This window comes from Betta splendens, chromosome 24 (assembly GCF_900634795.4).
Source record: "Betta splendens chromosome 24, fBetSpl5.4, whole genome shotgun sequence".
Lineage (NCBI taxonomy): Eukaryota > Metazoa > Chordata > Actinopteri > Anabantiformes > Osphronemidae > Betta > Betta splendens.
In genome coordinates, this window is record NC_040901.2 from 8144713 (window position 1) to 8165636 (window position 20924).

The following is a 20924-nucleotide window of genomic DNA, read 5'->3' on the forward strand; positions in this document are numbered from 1 at the left end:
GAGTAGAGCACAGGAAGACGGGGAATATCAATGGATATATTTAAATATTTACAGTGCGACGCCTGAATAGGAGTTCACACATCAAAGCGCCGCGCGCGCCGCATACGCCCAATAAATCAAGGATGCTGTTCACTAACCTGCAACAATGGGCCACCTCTGCTCAACATGCAGCCGGATGTAAATGACTACAGCGAATTAGACAGGAAACGGCCTCGACGACGACTGTTTACAGGTGCTCGAACCCGGCGGCGCAGCGAGATTGATGTGTTGACAGAATATGACTCCGAATCAGCAGCTCGGATGGAAACCGATGCTCTGCTCGTGGGGGGATGTTGAATAAGGAAGGATTCAGACAGCCTGACTATTAGTATTCAATAGCTGGACCTGGACCAGGTTTCTACACATGAAGCCGTTCTAGCGCTGCCAGCGCTGGAAATCACTCAATAGAAAAACCCCAACTGCGCAGATCCTAGTTTAAATATTCATCTGTAGCATATTATATAAAAACTATTAACTGCTGCCAGGGGTCATGACTTGGAGGATCCCATTTCCACTGACATCCACAGCGCTTTGCTCCTTGTTCTACACCCCCTACTAAGCTTGCCCTGAGGGAAGCAGCCCGGCCTCCGCTGAATGTGCACACGCAATTAACTTTACACTGTGAGGTGCATTCTTAAGCGCTCACGTGTCCATCCATCCACGTGGACCACACATCACTAACTCTCCCCCTAATTATTCGTAATACACAATAAACACAGATTCGACTTTTATTCACCCTTCGCTTGCTTTCCTGGCCAGTAAATGGATTATGTGCGGTAAAAATAAGACTAGAAAGGAGGAGCATGAGAGGAATGGGTCATAGAGAGCTGAGCTTCAGAATGACTTTAAAAATCAATCCCCAGTCAATCTGAGCTCTGTATGTGGTCTGGTTTCTCCTGGATCATTACGTGGGCCTATTGGCAGAGACTGGCGAGAGGGAGTTTCAAAGTGGGCAATTAGTCCGGCGTTCAAAGTGCGGTTTAGATTAATGTGAGCAGAGAGGAGCGAGGGGCTCCTTTGTACGCGGGAGGAGACGGGGAAGGAGGGAAGGGAAGATAAAGAGGAGCAGATCAAAGACGGGGTTGATTCCCCTGCCCTGTGGTCTGTTGCTGTAGATAAGGTGGATCACACACACACACACACACACACACACACACACACACACACACACACACACACACACACACACACACACACACACACACACACACACACACACACACACACACACACACACACACACACACACACATCTGCTGTCTTTATCACGGCTGATTCTGTAATCGCAGTCCAGCTATATGATACTTAGAATGTAATCCTCAGTGACTCGACGTCCAATCTATGTTGTAGGATGCTCCAGAGAGGGAGGCGACCGGCCAAACATATCACAGTCCACACACACACACACACACACACACACACACACACACACACACACACACACACACACACACACACACACACACACACACACACACACACTCCTCACTGATTAGGTCCAATCAATCCTGGCGCGGTGCTGAACCCGCTAGCTTTCACGGCCGCGGTCCCTGCCGCCCTCCCATTATCTGCTCCCAAATGAATTGATTAAATATGAGACTCACAACAGCTTTGAGCGCCACACTGCTCGGTTTAATCCTGCAAAAGCAGCCTGAGCACTGGACAGAAGGGAACGTGACCCAGATAGATTACATCAATTTCTCTGGACCCAGATGACACTTTAATGAACCAACCAGCAACAAGGATTATAGTCATAAATAAAAGTCACGAGTTTGCTTATGAACCACCTGTTAATTTCTGCATAGAGAAGAAGACTGTCAATCACCTACCTGTATATGGAGACATTCTCTATGAGGTCCGTTGTCTCTGTGTCTGTGATGATGATGCCTTTCGGTGACACTGTCAATGTTACTTTACGAAATTTCTTGGCGCTGGCTCTGGCCTGTTTATTAAATGTAAGAGAGTAAAAGAACACACACACACAAACATAAACACAGACGAACACACACACACATACACAAACATAAAAGTAAGTACCTCGCCTCAGGTATAAACACATCTGCTCAGTCATTCGCATTTTTCTAAAATGGCTCAAACCTCCGATTAAACACGATGTTCTGAATGTGACAACTGGTGCTGGGCTGCAAGAACGGCCCCAAATTTGTGGAGATTTTTATGGAAAGTGACAGAACGAGGGGAGGAAAGCCGTCGTGCGCGGCCGCCGGTTCCCCCCGACCCCCCGCTCCCACCGCCTCCATCTGGAAGCGCAGCCACAGCACCCAGCTTGCAATCAAGGAGTAGACGAGCGTGATATCAGGTTAAGAACTAGCAGAGCAGAGGCGAAGGCGGTGATGTCGTCATTGACCTCATCATTTATACAGCACATCGACCGTCCAAGTTAAAATAAAAGACTGTGGCAGCTTCTCAAGGACAACGCCAACAGTGCCACAGCTTTCTGTAACAGCCTAAAGGTCCTGGAGATACAGCAGCAACACAACACATTCAGCTTCAACCTACAGCACTAAAACGAGAGGAAAGTGACATTAGGGAGAGGATTGTGTGTCTGACTCTGGCAGCTCATCCATGTATTGAGGCCTAACGAACCGGTGCCTAGCCGTCATGTCACCAGTCCCGTGCCACAAGGCAAAAACCTGTCAGCTCGAGATACGCCAAGTTAAGCCTTCCTCTATGTGTCGTCTCGTCTTATCGGGCCTGACGAAATGAAAGAAGCCACAAAGGGAGTGCCGTAATCCCATTCAGGCTGATTGGTTTCCACGGGAACCGACGGATGCGAGCGCATTTATTTTTCCGCCAAGGCGTAATTCAATTGAATCTTGATCCCGCCATTAGGCTCGGTGAAGTCTCTAATTGGTAAGTGGGGGGTTGAAAACCTACAGACTGAACACACATTTGAATATACGGTTCCGCTGTGTCTTAATTGGCAGGTTCCATATACAGTACATGTATATATGACCTCACTACATGCCAAGAAACTTCCCCTTTCCACACAATGGGCCTTAAGGTCTCCAGCTGCAATATCACAAATCCACTTGAGAGTTTCCAGAAAAAGCTTCACTGTAATTGAATCCTTGCCAATGTCACTCGCTCATCAAGGGTATGATGGTGTCTTTTGCTATAGTGATTCAAGTCACGGACGAAATATCAGGTCGTGCATCTGCGAGTCAAGACTCACCGTGGTGACGATCCTGCGAATGGCAGCCGAGGCCATGTCCTCTCCTTTGGGCTGTCCCACCAGAGTCATGCCCAGGTACTTCACGTTAAACACCATCCCCTCCAGGAGCGTCTCCTTGGTGTCTGTCCAGTTCTCTGGCAGCTCTTGTGAAACAAGTCGAAGGATAGGAAATGTCAGCATACACAGATGAGTGTCTAACATATTAATCCAATATTTAACCAAAGCTCCAAAGGTCTGTGTTTTTGTTCAAGGAAGTGCAGTACACAGAGTCAAACAGTGATGAAGTGAACCTTTTCATCGTTACTCTACCTCCACAGAGAATAAACAGAAAACCTCGTACAGGAAGCCCAAACCCACTAAGAGCCGGATTTGGGGGCTATTGTTCTGTTCTGGCTCTGATCTCCATCAGGTTAGCGCCGAGCTTTCCCTTCAACCGGCCTCTGCAGGTGCAGCACGGGGAGCAGGGCTGCCCCCATGCAGAGAGCTTCAAACCCCCCCCCCCCCCCCCCGCCGAGAGTGGATCCCCCGCAGAGGCATCAGGAGCACGCGAGGCATGGCCTTCGAGGGAGTGCGACGAACGGCTGGAAATGGAAGCCGCCACCGGGCTCCGCCGGGACACGCTGGCACCGGGCCGTCGGCACGGGCCGAGCCATCTGTCGCCGGCCGGCCCCATGCAGCTGTGAAGGCGAGCGGCAGAGAACGGCGTCCCCGCTGCGCCACTTCCAGCAACTCTGAATTATTAACGAGGCCTCACTCGCACCACGGGGCCGGCTTCAAAGCCAGAGAGAGCATGTGATGCCGGCAGATACGGTTGCTCAGGTTTACACCATTCACGCAAGCATGAAATGAACTAGAGCGGCTGAGAGGCAACACATCGCTGTAAGAGGGTTTTGGCAGCATCCAACAGGGAGACTGGAGGTCAGAGGTCAGGCTCACCTACAGTACAGATCCACTGTATTTCTTAGTCCACAACATCTGGAAGCGACAAACCGGTAAACCTGCTCCCACGGGCAACACAACGCTGTAGTTACTGCATTATGAATCAAAAATCACGGAGAGCTCAATTGGAACCAATCAAAACACACTTGCCCCTGCTCAGCTTTAATGTTGAACGCCGGCTCTGCCTCGAAGGATTTACTGCACGGCTGCGTCCCTTTAAATGTCACCGCGCCGCGGAGCTGGAGCGCCACAGTCCATGTTGTGCGCCCACCAGGCAACACGCATGAATTATTGAGCAGCCTCGTGTTGATGCTGCAGGGTTTCCAGTATTTTAGCCCCTAAACGAGGACGTCTTCCATTTTTAATGGTGACGGAGAGACAGGGCGAGAGTGACAGCAGGAAGTGGAGGGGAGGAAAAAAAAAGGGGGGGGGGGTCTTTATTAAAGCAACGCCTGGACAGACTTTCACACACAAAAGACACACACAAATGATCATGTTGGGCCTCGAGCGCTCAAATAAAAGTCGCCGCCGCCCCCGAGACGTGGGGTGTTGTACAATACTTAATGCTCCGTCGAAAGGACAAGTGACAACGGCGATGCTTCCCAGCGGCTGTGAACAGGAAGCCGCCATCCTCGGGTTTCGGGCCTCCATCCTCAGCATCCGCCTTCGTTTAACCGCTTTGTCTCACTGTTTCACTCGCCCGATGGAACTTTGAATCTAGGACACCACCTTGACAGGGAAAATAGGCTGAGCATTGAGGGAAGATGTGGGCTGGGATGGTGCCTGCGTGGGAGGGGGGTGGATCGGCTTCCTTTTATTATTTCTTTTTGCCTTGAGGGGCAACCCAGTAGAGCCTGTCTCTTAAGCTCGCGCTCGTCTGCTGTCTTTATAATTCCAAACCCGGGAATAAATAATTGAGGGAATAAAATACAATAAAGCTTATTATCCAGGCGTGCGATGGTACAGAGCTACTGGAGCTATAGCTCACGCCTAACTTCACTATAACGTTAACAGTAACAAAGACACGGTCACTGAATCAAACAGCCTATGTTGCTAGGCAACCACAGGCTCCTCGGCTAACAACCCGAGAGTGGCAGGAGGGTGGTATCAACAAATTACATTACTGGATCCACACGAAACGACTCTGCCCCCTTTAATTGCTACACTATACCAGCATATCTGCTGCTAATGATGATGTGAGTTGTGCTGCAGAAGGAATAAGGCAAACGGCAACACAAGCAAAGGAAAAGGTCCACTTCAAAGCGAACACTGGCCCGTAGCGTGAAAAGATGTGTAAAGGTGACTCCGGGCTTCGTTAATTAATAATTAGATGGATTAAACTGATGTTCTCACGCACTGTACAGAAGCTCGGCTTATCTGCTCTGCTCTAACCGGCGCCTTTTTGTCCTCAGAGGTGTCTGGAGAATTAAAGGCGATTAGAGCTGGGGTCGTTCCGTGAGCATCCATTTTTACAGGCGGCCCCCGTGTTTGGGTTTTTACCTCCTAACGACGTCCCCTGCTCTATTTATAGCAGCGGAAAGTGTGTTAATATTTATTCTGGGTGGAGGTGTGTCGGATGCGGTCCACACTGTGTGGTGGCATTGACTGGAATATAATGGGCAGCGATGGAAGCAGCTGGTGGCTGGTAAAATGTTCCATACAGATCTCGATCCACTTTCAATCCAGTGACCTGAATGCACATCGAGCCTATGTTCATTTTAGCGATGTACTGTAACGACGTGAATGTTAAAGCGTCATATCGTTAAGGATGAGGATTTAATGAGGCAGAGAAAAGTTCACTTGGGGGAAAAAAAAACCCAATCATCCCGAGATAACCCAACTGAGTTAACAATGCACACTCCTCCACAGTGAAGGCAATTTCTCCTCACAGCTATTTATTCATAAAGTATAATTGCTCAGCACCGAGGAAAGATTGTTTTCATTAGCATTGCAAACAGGGCGTGATTTTCCTCATTGCTAATACAGGGCTTCTCCCCCTGGAGTCTGCTGGCTCCCATCTCAACATCTTCATTAACTATAAATAGCCCCTTCAAAAGAAATCTCTTCATTAAATAATGGTTTTTAATGTTGATTTTGTTTGTTTTTCAAGGCGGAAGCGGTGACTCATGGGAGAAAAACAGAATCTCCAGGTTTCCCAGGTCGACGGCATCCTGCCCGAGCGTTCATTAGCGTCCACATCCATTATGGAAACAAGGGGCCTCTGAGAGCCGCTGGTCTCATTTAAGACAGTGCATGTCTGCGAGCCGTCGACAGGCGAGGGCTTCCCACAGGAATCTCCTTTAATGCAGTCGAGCACTTTAGGCGGCTACAGCTGAGTGATGGAGGCTACTTTGACACCGGAGGCTTCTCAGCTCTGGTGTCAGGATATTGAGGATGCACTAATCAGTGTGAGTGCCCAAGTTATACCAGTTATACCCCATAGTTCTGTAACCTATTTACACTGATTAGGCAACTGGGTTCAGGCATTTGTTCTATATTTTCAGGGTTGTCACTCATGTCTTGATAATTAACATTAAGACAATAAGAGGAATGAGTTCAATCCACTCTACAGCTGTTATTTTACAGTATATGACAAAACTTGAGTTTTCATACAGCACAGAGTTCTATATGTTTTTCCATTTTCACGTTTTCTGTGTAAGTTATTTTTAGAACCATGTTCCTTGGCTCTCGGTGCTGAGCTCAGACGTGTCAGAAATGGTGCGGGGAGTTTGGATTTTTTTTTTAAATAACAGAGATGGGATTTATTTCTCGAGTGGGGGAGCGGGTTCAAAATGACACGAAAGAAAATATATCAAGAAAAGATTCTTATATCAAAGCGAGCGTGGATCCCATTTCACAGAACAGTGTGTGTGTGTGTGTGTGTGTGTGTGTGTGTGTGTGTGTGTGTGTGTGTGTGTGTGTGTGTGTGTGTGTGTGTGTGTGTGTGTGGGTAGCAGCAGGAGAGTGAACAGGCTTCTCTCCCAAGATACGGTCTCTCACTCTCCTTGTGTTGCATAATTTACTTCACTCCAGGTCAGGGAAGCTCTAAAAACACTCCAGGGGAGAACCGCACAGGAAAGAGACTATATATAAACCACTAAACGTGGTTTGATTGCTTGTGTGAGTGTTTACAGAGGTGAAACGGTGCGTGAGGCTCATATTTAGCCACTGTGTTACAGGTGGAGCTACAACACATTCAGCTCAGGCTCCAAATACTGCAGGTGATGAGAAAATCTTCAACCGCCACCCAACTCTCCTGGGTCTCATACAAAATCAATGCAGAATATGATGTGGAGCAGTTTTTCAATAACAAGAGGGGGAGCTCTTAAAAAAATCGATACTAGTGGAATGGTTAAAATGCAACAAGCGCGTGAGCCAGTGTTTCTTTAGTTGAAGCTTCCTTAAACCGACGTGAATCTCCTGTGCACGGTTGGTATTTTAAGACAGGAGCGATAGTGGAGGAAGACGGGACAGACGGGCTCGCGCTAAGACCTATGACAGGGAAAGAATGGGATATTAGGAAATTCCAAAATACCCGTCGCAGGCGCGGGATTAACGCGCGCGAGACGACAAGTGTGACGAGAGGAGCCGCGAGCGCAGCGCGAGGCTGAATAGCGGCGTTCACACCTGCTCCGCCCCGGAGCGCGTGACGCCGTCCTAAATCCACTTAAACCGCCGCAAAGCTCCTCTCGACTGAGAGAAAAACAACGCGAAAAGTCACCCGAGCTGGATTCAGATGAGGATTATGAGAAACAGGCGTGAGTCGAGCCATTAGTTAGTTGAGATATACTTGCGGGCCCACGCGGCATCCTGACACGAAAGGCGCCACAAAAAGAGGAAAGAAACGTGCGGAAGAGGACTGATAAAACAAGTGACGTCACTTCGGGTGCTAATTCGGCTAATCGGGCTCGTCATGTACTGTCAGGTCAGGACTCGCTCAGCAGCTTTAGCTTAAAAATAAACAAGTCTTCAATATTATTTCCCCGAAGAGAAACAGACATCTGCAAAAAAACTTACTAAGCTGAAACCTCAGTTTGATAATATTTTGAGCCTTGTAAGTAATATAATAAAAAGAACCATGGCAGTTTCAAATAACGTCCGTCTCATCGCTATCGATACCTCCCAACTTTGACAAACTGCTGATCTAAATAAGAAAACCATGGAACGGCTCGGCTTCCTCCACGCGGGCCCCGTGAAAACTCATTAGCCCATGTTTTATCGTCTGGTCTCGTCTCGCCCCGCGACCGGCGAGACTGATGAGCTGGTGCTAACGGCGGGAAGTCAGCGCGGTTAAAGCATCGTCTGTTTACCCGAACGCTGGGCTCGCAGCGCGTATCGGCTTTCTGGTTTTATAAATGACTCCGTTTATACACTGATCCAGTCAGAGCAATGGGCAACGTGTGCGTCTGAGCAAAGCTATGCTGGAATTATGATGATTCATTTATAAGCGGGGCGCCGCGTTCTCTATGCAAAGTTGACCTTTCCTGCAGACGTCATGTTAAATAAACTGGGAAACTGAAGCAAACCGGTTCTGGTTCCACATTACACAAACTCCGCGTCTAATTCATCACGCAGAGCAAGCACAGGGAACCCCTGGATTTTCCTGCACACACACGAATCCCAGCTCCCATCCCTCAGTTTGACGCCTCCCCCCCCCCGTTCCCAGTTTCCCGCCCTCCGTTCTGCTCGTCCTCCTCCCGCCCGGTTCCGCGCGACGCTCACGTTTGCCGAGACCTAATGAGCCGCCGAGAAATAATTGCCCCTCGAGGGGACCGGCGCTGACTGACACCACCGCCGCGTCCTCCGCGTCGCTCAGCGGAGGCCCGTCTTTTTTTCAGGTTCAACGGAACCCCGTGCTGCGTTCACTGTCACGGTTTCCAACCGGTGAAAACAAACGACTGTGGAGTTTTAAACCGAACGCTTTTCAGGACTGCTGAGCTCAGCAACGCAGCCAGGGAGATAAACAGAGCCCTATAAGACTAACACACACACACACACACACACACACACACACATAAAATGCGTCCACAGAGGACACATCCACCGCCGCCCGTCCCAAAGCTGCAGTGCACGGCCTTAAACCGAGGCAGACGTTACAGCAGAGGACGTCCTTGGTGCCAAGGGCGACTTTGACTTCTGCGCTACGGAAAGGTCCCTTCTGCTTCTGTGTGACGTGATCCGAACAGAAGCCTCGGATTCCGGGCACACGCCGGGCCCTTCGCCCATCCTGCCGGCGGCTCTGACCTCGGCAGATGATGGGGGAGGGGGGGGGTCTCTGCTGGCTGGAGACGTGAAGCACATGTCCAGGAATAGAGCGTTTCATGCGGGGCGTCGGGCTTCAGCCGCGTCCGCGGCGCATAAAATGACTCGTCGCTTCCTTCGTCGCACCTAATTTGTGCGAAGGCGCCGAGCAGCTGCGCCGGGGCCTCATTTGCATTCCGACAGGCCGCTTTGACGCACCGCCACACGCTGGCGCGCGCGCACGCACGCCGTCCTCTCTCTCCAAATCGCCCGCTAAGTAGCTGTAGACATCAGCAGCCGCCCCGTCTGTCTCTCCGCCTGCCTGAACGCTGAAATCCATCTCTATTCGGCTCCGCCTGTATCATTCTGAGTTTTTTTTTTCTCATTTTTGACGCCAATAACAATAAGGGAAGAAAACGCACAATGCTGAGGCTCCTGAGAACAATGTGACACACACAATGCCTTGCCTGATGACATGTTGGTTGTTGGCTCGTCAGCTTTTGTCGCCGTGGAGACACCATGGGAATGATGGAGGATTGGGGGGGGGGATAATAACGCCTTCCTGTCAGCGCTGGGACAAGTACTGTAAAACTAAGTTTACAGAAAGCAGACATCACGAGAAAAAACGCAAAGCGGCTTGGACGAGCTGTCAGTTAACATTGTCATCTACTGTACTGTTGAATCCATCCCATAGACTCATCCATATTTTAATATCTGCAATTAATCACTGAACATTTCAAAGTCAGCGTGACAGGAAAAAAACAGCACGTGCTCCTGGGTGGGAGATGAGTCAGTCCTGTTTGGTTACCAAGGAAGCAGCGTGGCAGCGGGAGGCTCCACGAGCCGTGGAGCTGCGGGGAGGCTGCGTCGGCGACCGCGCCGCACGCGCCGCTGAGCGCCCCTCGCCTCCCACCCGCTCCCGGACGGCGCCTATGGCAAGCCAAGAGGGTCAAAAGAACGGCGTTTTTAAAACGCGTTTTGTCAGATTGTGACGCGTCTCGTAACGCGTTTTGTCATGTTGTGACGCGTCATGTCAGGTTGTGACGCGTCACGAGACGCGTCTTGGTTGTTTACGAGACGCGTCACAAGACGCGTCTTGTTGGGTCAATACGCGTCACGAGACGCGTCTCGTTTGGTCTATGCAAATTTTTCCCCGCCCATGTTTTCCCACCACCAATACATTCAAAGTGACTTGAGCCAATCACTGATGACTTGGAACAGTCAAAAGTAGTAGATGACTGATACTCACTGACAATGTGTAAACAGTAAAATAGAACTGAAAATAGCCCCTTCCTTGGCTATGTAAGAACATATTCACCAAGTGCTGTAGATAATAAAACAAGATAATAAAATAAAGCTAAAAGTTTTAAGCACATGCTTACAATATGAATTTATAATTTTTATTTTTATTTTAGAGCATTCTGTGATTAAAAATAACATTAAAATATAAAAATTTTGAAATTAAACGCAAAGATTAGTCTCTAATGTCAACAAAAAGAGCCTCATCAAAAAATTGTTCATCATTAGGGAAGAAGGAGTGACCATTAGGGAGTGACTCCTATTCTTCTGTTTTGTGTGGTACACCGCGAGTTAGGGGATTGTGTGTGGGAATGACCATCAATGAGCAGTGCTTTGTGGGGTGTGTGAAGAGTAAGTTGTGGTTGGTTTCTACAAAAGAAGTGCACCAAGAGGTGCTGTTATTTTGTGTGTCTTTACCTGCACAGTGTAATCTGAGCAGCAGACACATGAATGATATTGCCTGGATTTAATTGGGCATTCAGTTAATTGGACTTGCTTGCAAAAAGGACTCCTAAAATAATTTAATGTATGTTGTTATAAACTATAAAGTCTTCACCTTAGCCAAATGTGCATAGTTCATTAAAGAATGAAAATGCATTGGCTATCCTGTACGGTGTGGTCTGCTGGAGCAGCAGCATCACAGTGAGGGACAGGAAGAGACTGGAAAGGATCATCAACAAGTCCAGCTCTGTCCTGGGCTGCAGTCTGGACACGGTGCAGGAGGTGGGTGAGAGAAGGGTCCTGGCTAAACTGACATCCATCATGGACCAGGACTCTGACCCACTGGAAGACTCACTGTCTGCTCTGGAGAGCAGCTTCAGTAGCAGACTGATCCACCCTCGCTGTGTGAAGGAGAGATATCGTAGATCCTTCCTACCTGCTGCTGTCAGACTGTACAATTAGTACTGTATCAGTGGTTTATGTAGCAACCTGCTCTGCACAACATTTGTGTAAATCTGTAAACGATCATGTATATTGTTACCGGTACAAATCTTATACCCATTACTGTGCAATAACCCTGCAATGACCTCATTCTCACTCCAACTGTACTGCTTTGTACTGTGCCAACACAAACTGTTCTGTAGCTGTACTCTCGCTTATCTGTACTGCTGTTATGAGAAGTAATTTCCCAACTGCAGGACTATTAAAGGTTTTCTTATTCTTATTAAACTTTCGCCCCGGTGAAGTTACCTGCAAGTTCCCTCGTGGTAACTGGGCCAGATGTCAACCGTTCTGGACAGCAGCAGGTGACAGCAAAGGGCACAGGGACTTGAGTGGACCTACCTGAATCCATGGCTTGAACTTTCTTCACCGTTTTCATAAGTATCACTATGAATCTCTTAGTTTGTATCACATGCATGTCATAGCGCGCAAATAAAGTGACAATGACAGTATCATAAATTAGCTGTATGCTTTGATAATATAGAAAATGACAAGCGATTGCTTCGGAGCAGTAGATTGTGTCTTTTTTGCAACCATCAACCTCTCCTGAATTTTCAGACATGTAGCTTTTAACATAATAAATACACTGCACTAGAACAGTTGTGTGGCTTTACTAACAGGACCAAAATATTTCCTGGTGAACCATGTGTAATTCAAACCCACCAGATGTGCAAACCATCAAGAAGAAAAGCTTTAAAGTGAACTAAACTCTCTCATTAGTATTGACCTTAATGTCTGACCAAAAGTTGAATGATTTATCCACACACTCTTTGGTCCCTTACAGTAATAGGTCAACAAAATTACGACAAATGTTCTCAAAAGCAAATCTACAGGAAGGATCACAGTAGGAGCACAAAGCTGCAGTTGTAGCTGTTTAATGGAAGGGGCCGCAATCAGAACAAGACTCCTGTTGAATAGTCATCTGCCATGGCCAGTTGTGGTGAGTGGAGAGGTGGGGGGTTGGAAGAGGAGAACAGGTTGGAAACGTCCCGGTCCAGGAATTGAGTCATCTGCAGACAGGCAGAATTTAGGAAAAAAAAAATGCACAAGAGAAATCACAAAGTCATGACCCGAACAGCATCTATGTAATTGTGGTGGAAATTTCCCATAAAGAAGCAGATGAGAGAGTTGTCCTTTTGTGCGATTTATGGAAATAATAAAGAAAATAAAAATAATAGGGAAAGCAAACAAAAAGCATGGATGTTGATCGTGCACATCAACAAACCAAAAACCAGCTGGGGAGATCAGTGCACACACCACGAAGGTGTGATGCAAAGAGCCCACGATCCGCAAGTTGCTTCTGCCTTTTAACCCCTTTCTCTGGCTCTGGTGGAATGTCTCTCTGCAGCAATGGAATTGTTCGTGCCACTTTATCTCGCTGTGAGTGAGAATATTTGCTTTCTCACTTCTGCACCATCATGTCTTGTTATCCAAATGAAGGAACACCGAGCTTCCAAGACAAGATGCATTCGTTTTAACAGCCTTGGGTCTGGTGGGGAGTCAGATAGGATGGAGCCAGAGTCCGGGTGTAAAAGACAAACATATATCATTAATTATTAGTCAGTCAAATGGAACATCAGATGTTTAGACTTGATGTACGACAGGGCGCAAGAGATTAGTTGTTTGTTGTGTTTCAGTTCAGTATTGCACCTTACCAGCACAGGACGACTGTGTTGGATAAGAAATAGCACAAAGGCCAAAATTTTCCAGTACAGTAATATAAACATGTAGGGGAAGGTTTCACATGTGTGACATAAATCTGTTTTATTTCATTGCCCTTAATAAACAAACAAAAGAAGTTTATATACCAAAAACATACGATTTTCAAAAGGTTTTAAATTTTTAAACGGGTCAATTTGAGTGGTAACATAACAGTATGGTTAAGCAAAGCTCTGTGTATCAAGGTGTCCATTAAACCTATAGCAGCATACATAAGACAATGTTCAAAGCGATCTGTATTGCAGGAGATCTCACTATCCTTGCCACAGCTTGTTTAGTCTGCTACCATCAGGAAGGAGAATTAGGAATCCACTACAGACTATAACCGGCAGTCCAGCATCACATACATGCATACTTACCTATTCTTTGACGTTTTGACAATGCAGCAGCATCACTGAGAGGCTGGACAGGCTCATCATGAAGTCCAGCAGGGTCCTGGTTTATGCTCCGGATACTATGCATGCGGTGGGAGAGAGAAGGGTCCTCTTGCTGAAACAGACAACAAATGACAGTCACACGGTTAGAAAACAGGTTATGGGAGAAGATGAGCCATGAAAGAACAAGCAAATCCCTGTCATGAAATGTGCTGGACTTATTATATATTATATATATATATATATATATAAAATTGACTAAAGTGCTTTATATATGAGTAGTTAACAATGCAGTGAGAACCATATCTGCAACCATGTACTAATTAAAATATAGAGAGTAAACACAAAGAGTAAACACATTGTAAAATACAGAGTAATAGTGCAAAAGCAAATAAATCTTTGTCTGCTTAAAAGCCAGTGAAATAAAAATATCAACTGGTATGAGTGTAAAACCTCTAAAGACAAAACATACAGAAGATAAGCGCATAATTCATAATGCTATGGTTTATATAGGAGCATGGTTTACATGTTGCAAGTTAGCAATTACAATAATACAGCATAAATAGGAACCTCCTGCATGCCTCATGTATCCCTACCATTCACTATTATTTATTGCTGTTACGATCAACAGTATCAACATCCTTGTCACCGTTTTCCCTGTTATAGTGGCATTGTTTTGTGCATAATAATCATTACTACTATGACCGTCTAAAGTTTTGGATACTTTGCTGATATTGTGTTTCTAGGCTAAGAATTAACATCTCTACGTGTGTCAACCTAATGCATTTCGAAAAGGGCTGTTTTTAAAAAAAGCAACGCTGACGTGTTTGTTCTGGACCACACTGTTAATTAGCACAGGTGTGCTCACAGCAAGAGCCTGTGCAGCTAGACAGAAAGCAAACTAATAACACGAGGCTCCACGCAAGAGCCGCTTTTCGTACATTTATGTTGCATTCTCGTGTTTGTGTTCTGTGACTGAAACAAGCGCAACCACGAATAAATTAGCAAACAACACCGAACCAAGCTAAGCCCAACGAGTTAGCATAAACGCAGCTAACAGCATACACATACATGTCACACACAGGTAACAGTTCTGATATCGTTCCTGTTCGTAAACGTGTTCCTACCTACAAAGTCGAAAATTATCCAAAGCACAAACGTTCAGCGCACTTCCAGCACACACACGGAGCTTCTCCGAACTAATGTCGCAGCGAAAAAAGCAAACTTTACCGGGCCAAACATGCGGCAAAGATCCCTTATTAGACAAAAATGAGAGCGAGCGCTCACACTGACACGCAATCGCGCTTACAGTACAGAAAGCCCACTCCGACAAACTTTTGGAGCTTTAATTTAATTTTTACTATTATTACTTACCTCCATCGCATCATGTTAATATCCAGTGCGCATGTGTCGTTGTTTGAACTTTTATTGGTCCTCCTAAAGACTGTGGAGGACATTCGTCTTCTTTTTCTTCTTCTTTAACTCTGGTGTTTCTTCTTCTTCTTATCTTTGGAGCGTCGAGCACCCTTAAACTTCATTTACCGCCCTCTACCTTCTTCTACTCTCCTTCGATCCACTTAATATACTCAAATTCACGGAAGTGCTGTTAGTTTAGGATTTAGATTTTCGCTTTGTATTTTCTCTGATTAACACAAATAGTTAAATTATGAAGGTGTTTATCAACAGTCAATTGGATTTAATAATAGGAAAAAAAAAAGAATTAGTACAAGCAGAAGCAGCGAAGATTTGCATACATCAACAAGTAAATTTACCACATTTTGGTACGGGACAGAAGGTGGCGATGGTGCGCAATTTGTCTAACGCAAACTGCCCATAAAGAAAAGCAAAAAAGAAGAAGAAAGTTTTCGACAACGCTTCCAGGACAACAAAGGGCAAGTTCGTCTCAAGGTCTGTTGCGTTTTCCTTCTTAAAACACTGAATTAGGGCGTCATAGTCTGCACTTTACCCTGTGTATTACTCGCCATTGATGTGAGTCCCCTGTGTAACTTTGCTGCATTGTAAATAGTTTAATATCTAAAACTGAACTCGATACGAAGACTGCAATGCGGTGGCATTAAATAAATGCGTGCTTTATAGTTATTCCATAGTGCCGGTTAAAATGAAAGTCAGAACAGTAGTCAACAGTCTACAGCCGCAACAATCACTTGCCAGTTGGAATGTTTCAATGAAACTTAAGGTCCAGCCTGGTAACAAATGTAGTGTCTAAACATTGTCGGTTTCAACGAAAAGATGCGCAGTTAGAAAGAATTAAGTTGAGTTAGCTTGAATTTAACCAAGTACCATAATATGTCTTTACAGATTTCTTACACTGTGTTTAGACTGAAATGGGACCATGTCAGATTCTGAACACTGGGCACACAGTGAGCGCTTTTGTTCTTAAATTACATATGTGAAGTGATTCGAATACCTCCATTAATTTGTAATGAAATAAGTAGTAGTAGTAGTCAGTTACTGAGATTTTGTTTCTCCTCCTAAATAGAATTCTTTGTTTTTACAAAGATAAAGAGCGGGCAGTACTATTTATAGCTGACTAAATGTCTGGATTATTATATTTACTTGATATATATGTATGTGCTTCACTGTTTCTTAAATTATTAAGGTGGAACCCACAGATGAGGGAGGGTGAGAGAAATTGTGTGCCACAGATGTCTATTCAACCTGTTGATGGTGCTGAGGCTGTGTACCATGCATAACCCAACTGATGCTCCCACACACAAAGTACGTATTAGTAATTGTGTTGTCTTTTTTTGCTGTTTTTTTCATATTTTCTAGCTGTGTCCTTATAGGCAGCCCTCACTAGGAAGCAGAAGAAGTGGAGCGGTCAGGTAATTGTTATATAGACATATGTAGTGCTTACAAGCGCTCCAGGTTGGTAGACTGAGCATCTGAAACTTGTCCTTTCAACTGATCAAGGATTTCACCAAGCCTGTATACAGGTCTGTACACAGGTGTGTGACTGCTTTTCAGAAAAAAAATCTATGACAGAAATGTCAGGTTAGGTTGTAGTTGAGGTTAGTGGAGATTACAAATATTCTGTAGGTGCGGTAGTGAGTGGTTCTCTGTCTGGTCTAGGGTAAACCACTCTTTTTGCCACCTCCAGCATATCTGTGACTGGAATGTGAAGAAGTATTGGTAGATGAGTGAGTGAAGTTTTCAGTGATAAGTCTAACAACTCAACTTTTAACCTCCTCCCTTGTGTCACTCTTGTTTGTCGTTTTAGGAATAGGAGCAGTTAAGGATACCAAAATGTCCTGAAGCTGGCCTAGTCCCTCTTTAGAAATTACAAACCTGCAGAGGCTTCAGTACAAGAGTGTACACAAGCAGTTGCACTGTGTTCAGTCATCCCTCAGATTGCATTGCTATTAGAAAGGCAATGCTGAGCAGCCTTGAGACAGAGACCTGTGTCCCATTGGTGAGTACTGAAAAAAATAACACGTTTTGTTTACTGCACTGCAAGTCTTGTTTTAATGTAAGCTGAAGCGCCCAATAACAGTCTGTGTTTCTGTGTCTTGCAGTTTTCTCTCACAGGCAAGTGAAGAGTGCTCGAGTAGGGAAGTGGGCTGATATAATTTTTGGCTTTGAGGATCTGCTAACAGGGTCTGCCCCCTTTGCCACGTTTCCAGTGTCATCAACCAACTGTTTTCTTCCTTGACCAGCTACACCACTGGGTATTACAGTCCACCACTCCACTGCCGCACACCCATCTCCTCTTCCAGGACTGTGTGTATGCTCAGCACCACAACTTGTAGCAACATGAAGACAACTGTAGCTGCTGCTGCTGCGGGGGCTTTCCAGGAACAAACTTGGTCAGCAGCCGACACTATACAGCTGGATTAAGCATGGCCAGCCAAACACAATCGAGAATGGCTATACATGCATAGCCAGTAAGCCATCCTGTGATGATGTTAGTTAAACAAAGCCAAGGCAACCACAAGCAAATTAATGGACTGTATTATATTAAGTGGTATTTAATTACATTATAGTGTATGTCGTTTAATTTTTTGTATTGTGTTTTACTAGTCCTATGTCTAAAGCATTATACACATATGTGCCTTTGCTACTCAATATTTAGGCAATTAATGAAGTCTACTTTGTGATTTATTAACTGGTTTTATTAATCCTGTGAACTGTTTTTAAATAAATCATTTTTTTGGGCAATGAAAAAAATCTTAAGCAAAGTGTTTGTGTTTTAGAACATACAAGGGACTATCAATGGCACAACAAAAGTTTCTAAAACACATTTTTGTATGAGTATTAATGGTTTAAAGATATGAGGAGAATTATATGAAGAGATCTACTATAAAACTGAAAGTATGCAAAAGAAAATAATTTATCATTCTAGTTGTTATAACAGCTAAAATAAAAAATAAATAATAGCAAATATCAGTTGTTCTCTCTCACTAATTCACAGGGGTTGGGAGCATGCATGATCTTATATACGCTGACAATTAGATTAAAGGTTGGGAACACCCAGATTGCCAGTTTATCATAGTGTTACATATAGACAACAACTCACACCTATAGACAATTTTTACTCCCCAAGGGTAGTGTCTGGAAACACAGGAAGTATTTACAAACTCCACGGAGCAACTGTGAAACCCAAGACCTTCTCACTGTGGGGTAGCAGTAATAAACACCAACACAAATGTTAGGATTGCATCCCTGTGATGAGCAGATGTCCATAAATTTGCCACTAAAACGGATTTCAAAAGCAGATGGAGCTCAACACGCTCAAGACTGTGGAGATGACAGTGGACTTCAGGAAGAACCGCCTGCCCCCCTCCCCATCACAAATCCACAAAAACACACTGCCTACCGTGGACTCATTCAGGTTCCTAGGGTCCACATTCTCACAGGACCTGAATTGGGCCCCCTTACACTGTCCACAAAAAGGCCCAGCAGAGGTTGTACTTCTTGAGACAGCTCAGGAAGTTCAAACTGCCCCAGGAGCTGTTCTATACTTCTATACTGCCATCATCCAGCCTGTCCTCTGCTTTTCCATCACTGTGTGGTTTTGGTTCAGCCACCAAACAGGAAAGACACCGACTGCAGCGGGTGGTCTGGTCAGACTGAACTCCCTTCCATTGAGCATCTGTACCAGGCCAGAGTCAGAAAACGGGCAGCAAGCATCACTGCTGACCCCACACACCCCACACACAAACTGTTCAACTGTTCAACACACAAACTCCCTTCCTCTGGCAGGATTCACAGAGCTATACTCACCAGAACCACCAGACACAGAGTCAGTAATTTTTTATCTATCCTATTTTATTTTACTATTTCTATGCTAATAACTTATGTAAATAGGTGTTAACAATTAATGTTCGGTTTAAAAAGATGGAGTCAGACCGGAGGCATTTCCATGTTTTTCTTGTGCAGACCTGGAGAATAAAACCGATTCAGATTCTGATTCTAAAAGTCCAAACTGGGGATATTTTGTGTGTTAACATTTTTAGTGGGAGACGGTGCAGCTCAGTGTGTGCTGGGATGGAAGACCACCAGCTGAGTGGTTATTGTTTGCCTATCTAATGTACTCTGTTAAAGCAGGTGCCATGTCAGTGCCTTCTTTATGTGGTCGGCAAGTGACTTAGCAGAGCCTTTCATGTGGTACATATCTCCTTACACGGAGGTCTGGAGCTCCTGAGCTGATGCCATTCAGAGCCTTACCTAACCCCCTGAATTTTGTGAGCCTTTTCCATAATGAAGAATAGGCCGGTCAGCTGCTGTCCTCTCAGCACACAGAGAGGCAAAGTGTCATACTCCTCCAAAGGCACGTGGCTGTGGTTCTTTGTAGGTGCAATGTGATGCACTTCCAAACTCAAAGGAAGTGCTAACATGGCATAATAATAATAATAATAATAATAATAATAATAATAATAATAATAATAATAATAATAATAATAATAATAATAATAATAATTTTTACAGTAAATCAAAAGCACCTTATGACTTCTCAGGTCACAGGTAACATATATGACATATCAAATTAGTTATAAAAGCAAGGAGGTGAGCTATTAGGAACAGCCTTGCTAAAAAGAACTCCACTAAATGGCAATGCACAATATAACACAGCTTGTTGATTTATGTTAAACTGTATGGTTCACTATTCTTATACATGGGTGAATATTGCAAATATCACATGATAATCTACAGTGAAAGCCTATTTAGATTTAAGACTGAAAAAAATTAGTTATTTTGTTTAGGGAATTATGAAGTTACTGCCACAAGAGTGCAAAAACAAAGCAAACAACATCTGTATTATTGTATACAATAACAAAGGCTAATGTAAACTGGTTATCATACAGACCAAACACCAAAGCCTTCTATTGAATAAAGAAGAGATTTAAGTAAGTTTTAACAAACATGTATGCAGGCATTTATAGTAAATTTCATATTTAATTTGTGCAGCCAGAACGCCAGTGGCTGCACAAATTAAATATGAATCGAAAAAGAAGAATATTAAAAATAATACATGACTTTATCGTTATGTTTGTGTACTTCACAATCCATTGAACGTTGAAGTTGTTTACATGTTTTGGTGGATCGGGAAGTTAAAAAAGAAGAAGACGAATGTCCTCCGCAGTCCGTAGGAGGACCAATAAAAGTTCAAATAACGACACATGCGCACTGGATATAAACATGATGCGATGGAGGTAAGTAATAATAGTAAAAATTAAATTAAAGCTCCAAAGGTTTGTCGGAGTGGGCTTTCTGTACTGTAAGCGCGATTGCGTGTCAGTGTGAGCGCTCGCTCTCATCTTTGTCTAATAAGGGATCTTTGCCGCATGTTTGGCCCGGTAAAGTTTGCTTTTTTCGCTGCGACATTAGTTCGGAGAAGCTCCGTGTGTGTGCTGGAAGTGCGCTGAACGTTTGTGCTTTGGATAATTTTCGACTTTGTAGGTAGGAACACGTTTACGAACAGGAACGATATCAGAACTGTTACCTGTGTGTGACATGTATGTGTATGCTGTTAGCTGCGTTTATGCTAACTCGTTGGGCTTAGCTTGGTTCGGTGTTGTTTGCTAATTTATTCGTGGTTGCGCTTGTTTCAGTCACAGAACACAAACACGAGAATGCAACATAAATGTACGAAAAGCGGCTCTTGCGTGGAGCCTCGTGTTATTAGTTTGCTTTCTGTCTAGCTGCACAGGCTCTTG

The 20924-nt window shown here is 44.9% G+C and overlaps 1 protein-coding gene and 1 long non-coding RNA gene across 6 annotated transcripts in view; one reads left to right on the forward strand and one right to left on the reverse strand.

Moving 5' to 3' along the window:
• Positions 1–20924, reverse strand: part of si:dkey-71h2.2 (low density lipoprotein receptor adapter protein 1) — a 32802-nt gene that overhangs the window by 6628 nt on the left and 5250 nt on the right. For 2 of the 3 annotated variants that reach the window (XM_029140669.3, XM_029140670.3), the window contains exons 2-3: positions 3233–3375; positions 1869–1981 (exon numbers count right to left, since the gene is read on the reverse strand). In XM_029140669.3, the coding sequence (XP_028996502.1) occupies positions 1869–1981; positions 3233–3375 (256 nt within the window). Of the gene's footprint in view, positions 1–1868; positions 1982–3232; positions 3376–3541; positions 3686–20924 lie in introns of those variants that run through there. The other variant, XM_041069461.2, reaches the window with a different exon arrangement.
• LOC114849344 (uncharacterized) lies at positions 15102–17934 on the forward strand. 3 transcript variants are annotated; one of them, XR_003784608.3, is made up of 5 exons: positions 15102–15654; positions 16066–16127; positions 16367–16485; positions 16988–17179; positions 17283–17934. It is a non-coding gene; the product is annotated as an uncharacterized LOC114849344 (long non-coding RNA). The 3 variants fall into 3 exon arrangements; XR_003784607.3 differs by lacking the exon at positions 16066–16127 and having other exon boundaries at positions 15103–15654; XR_008693939.1 differs by lacking the exon at positions 15102–15654 and having other exon boundaries at positions 15671–16485.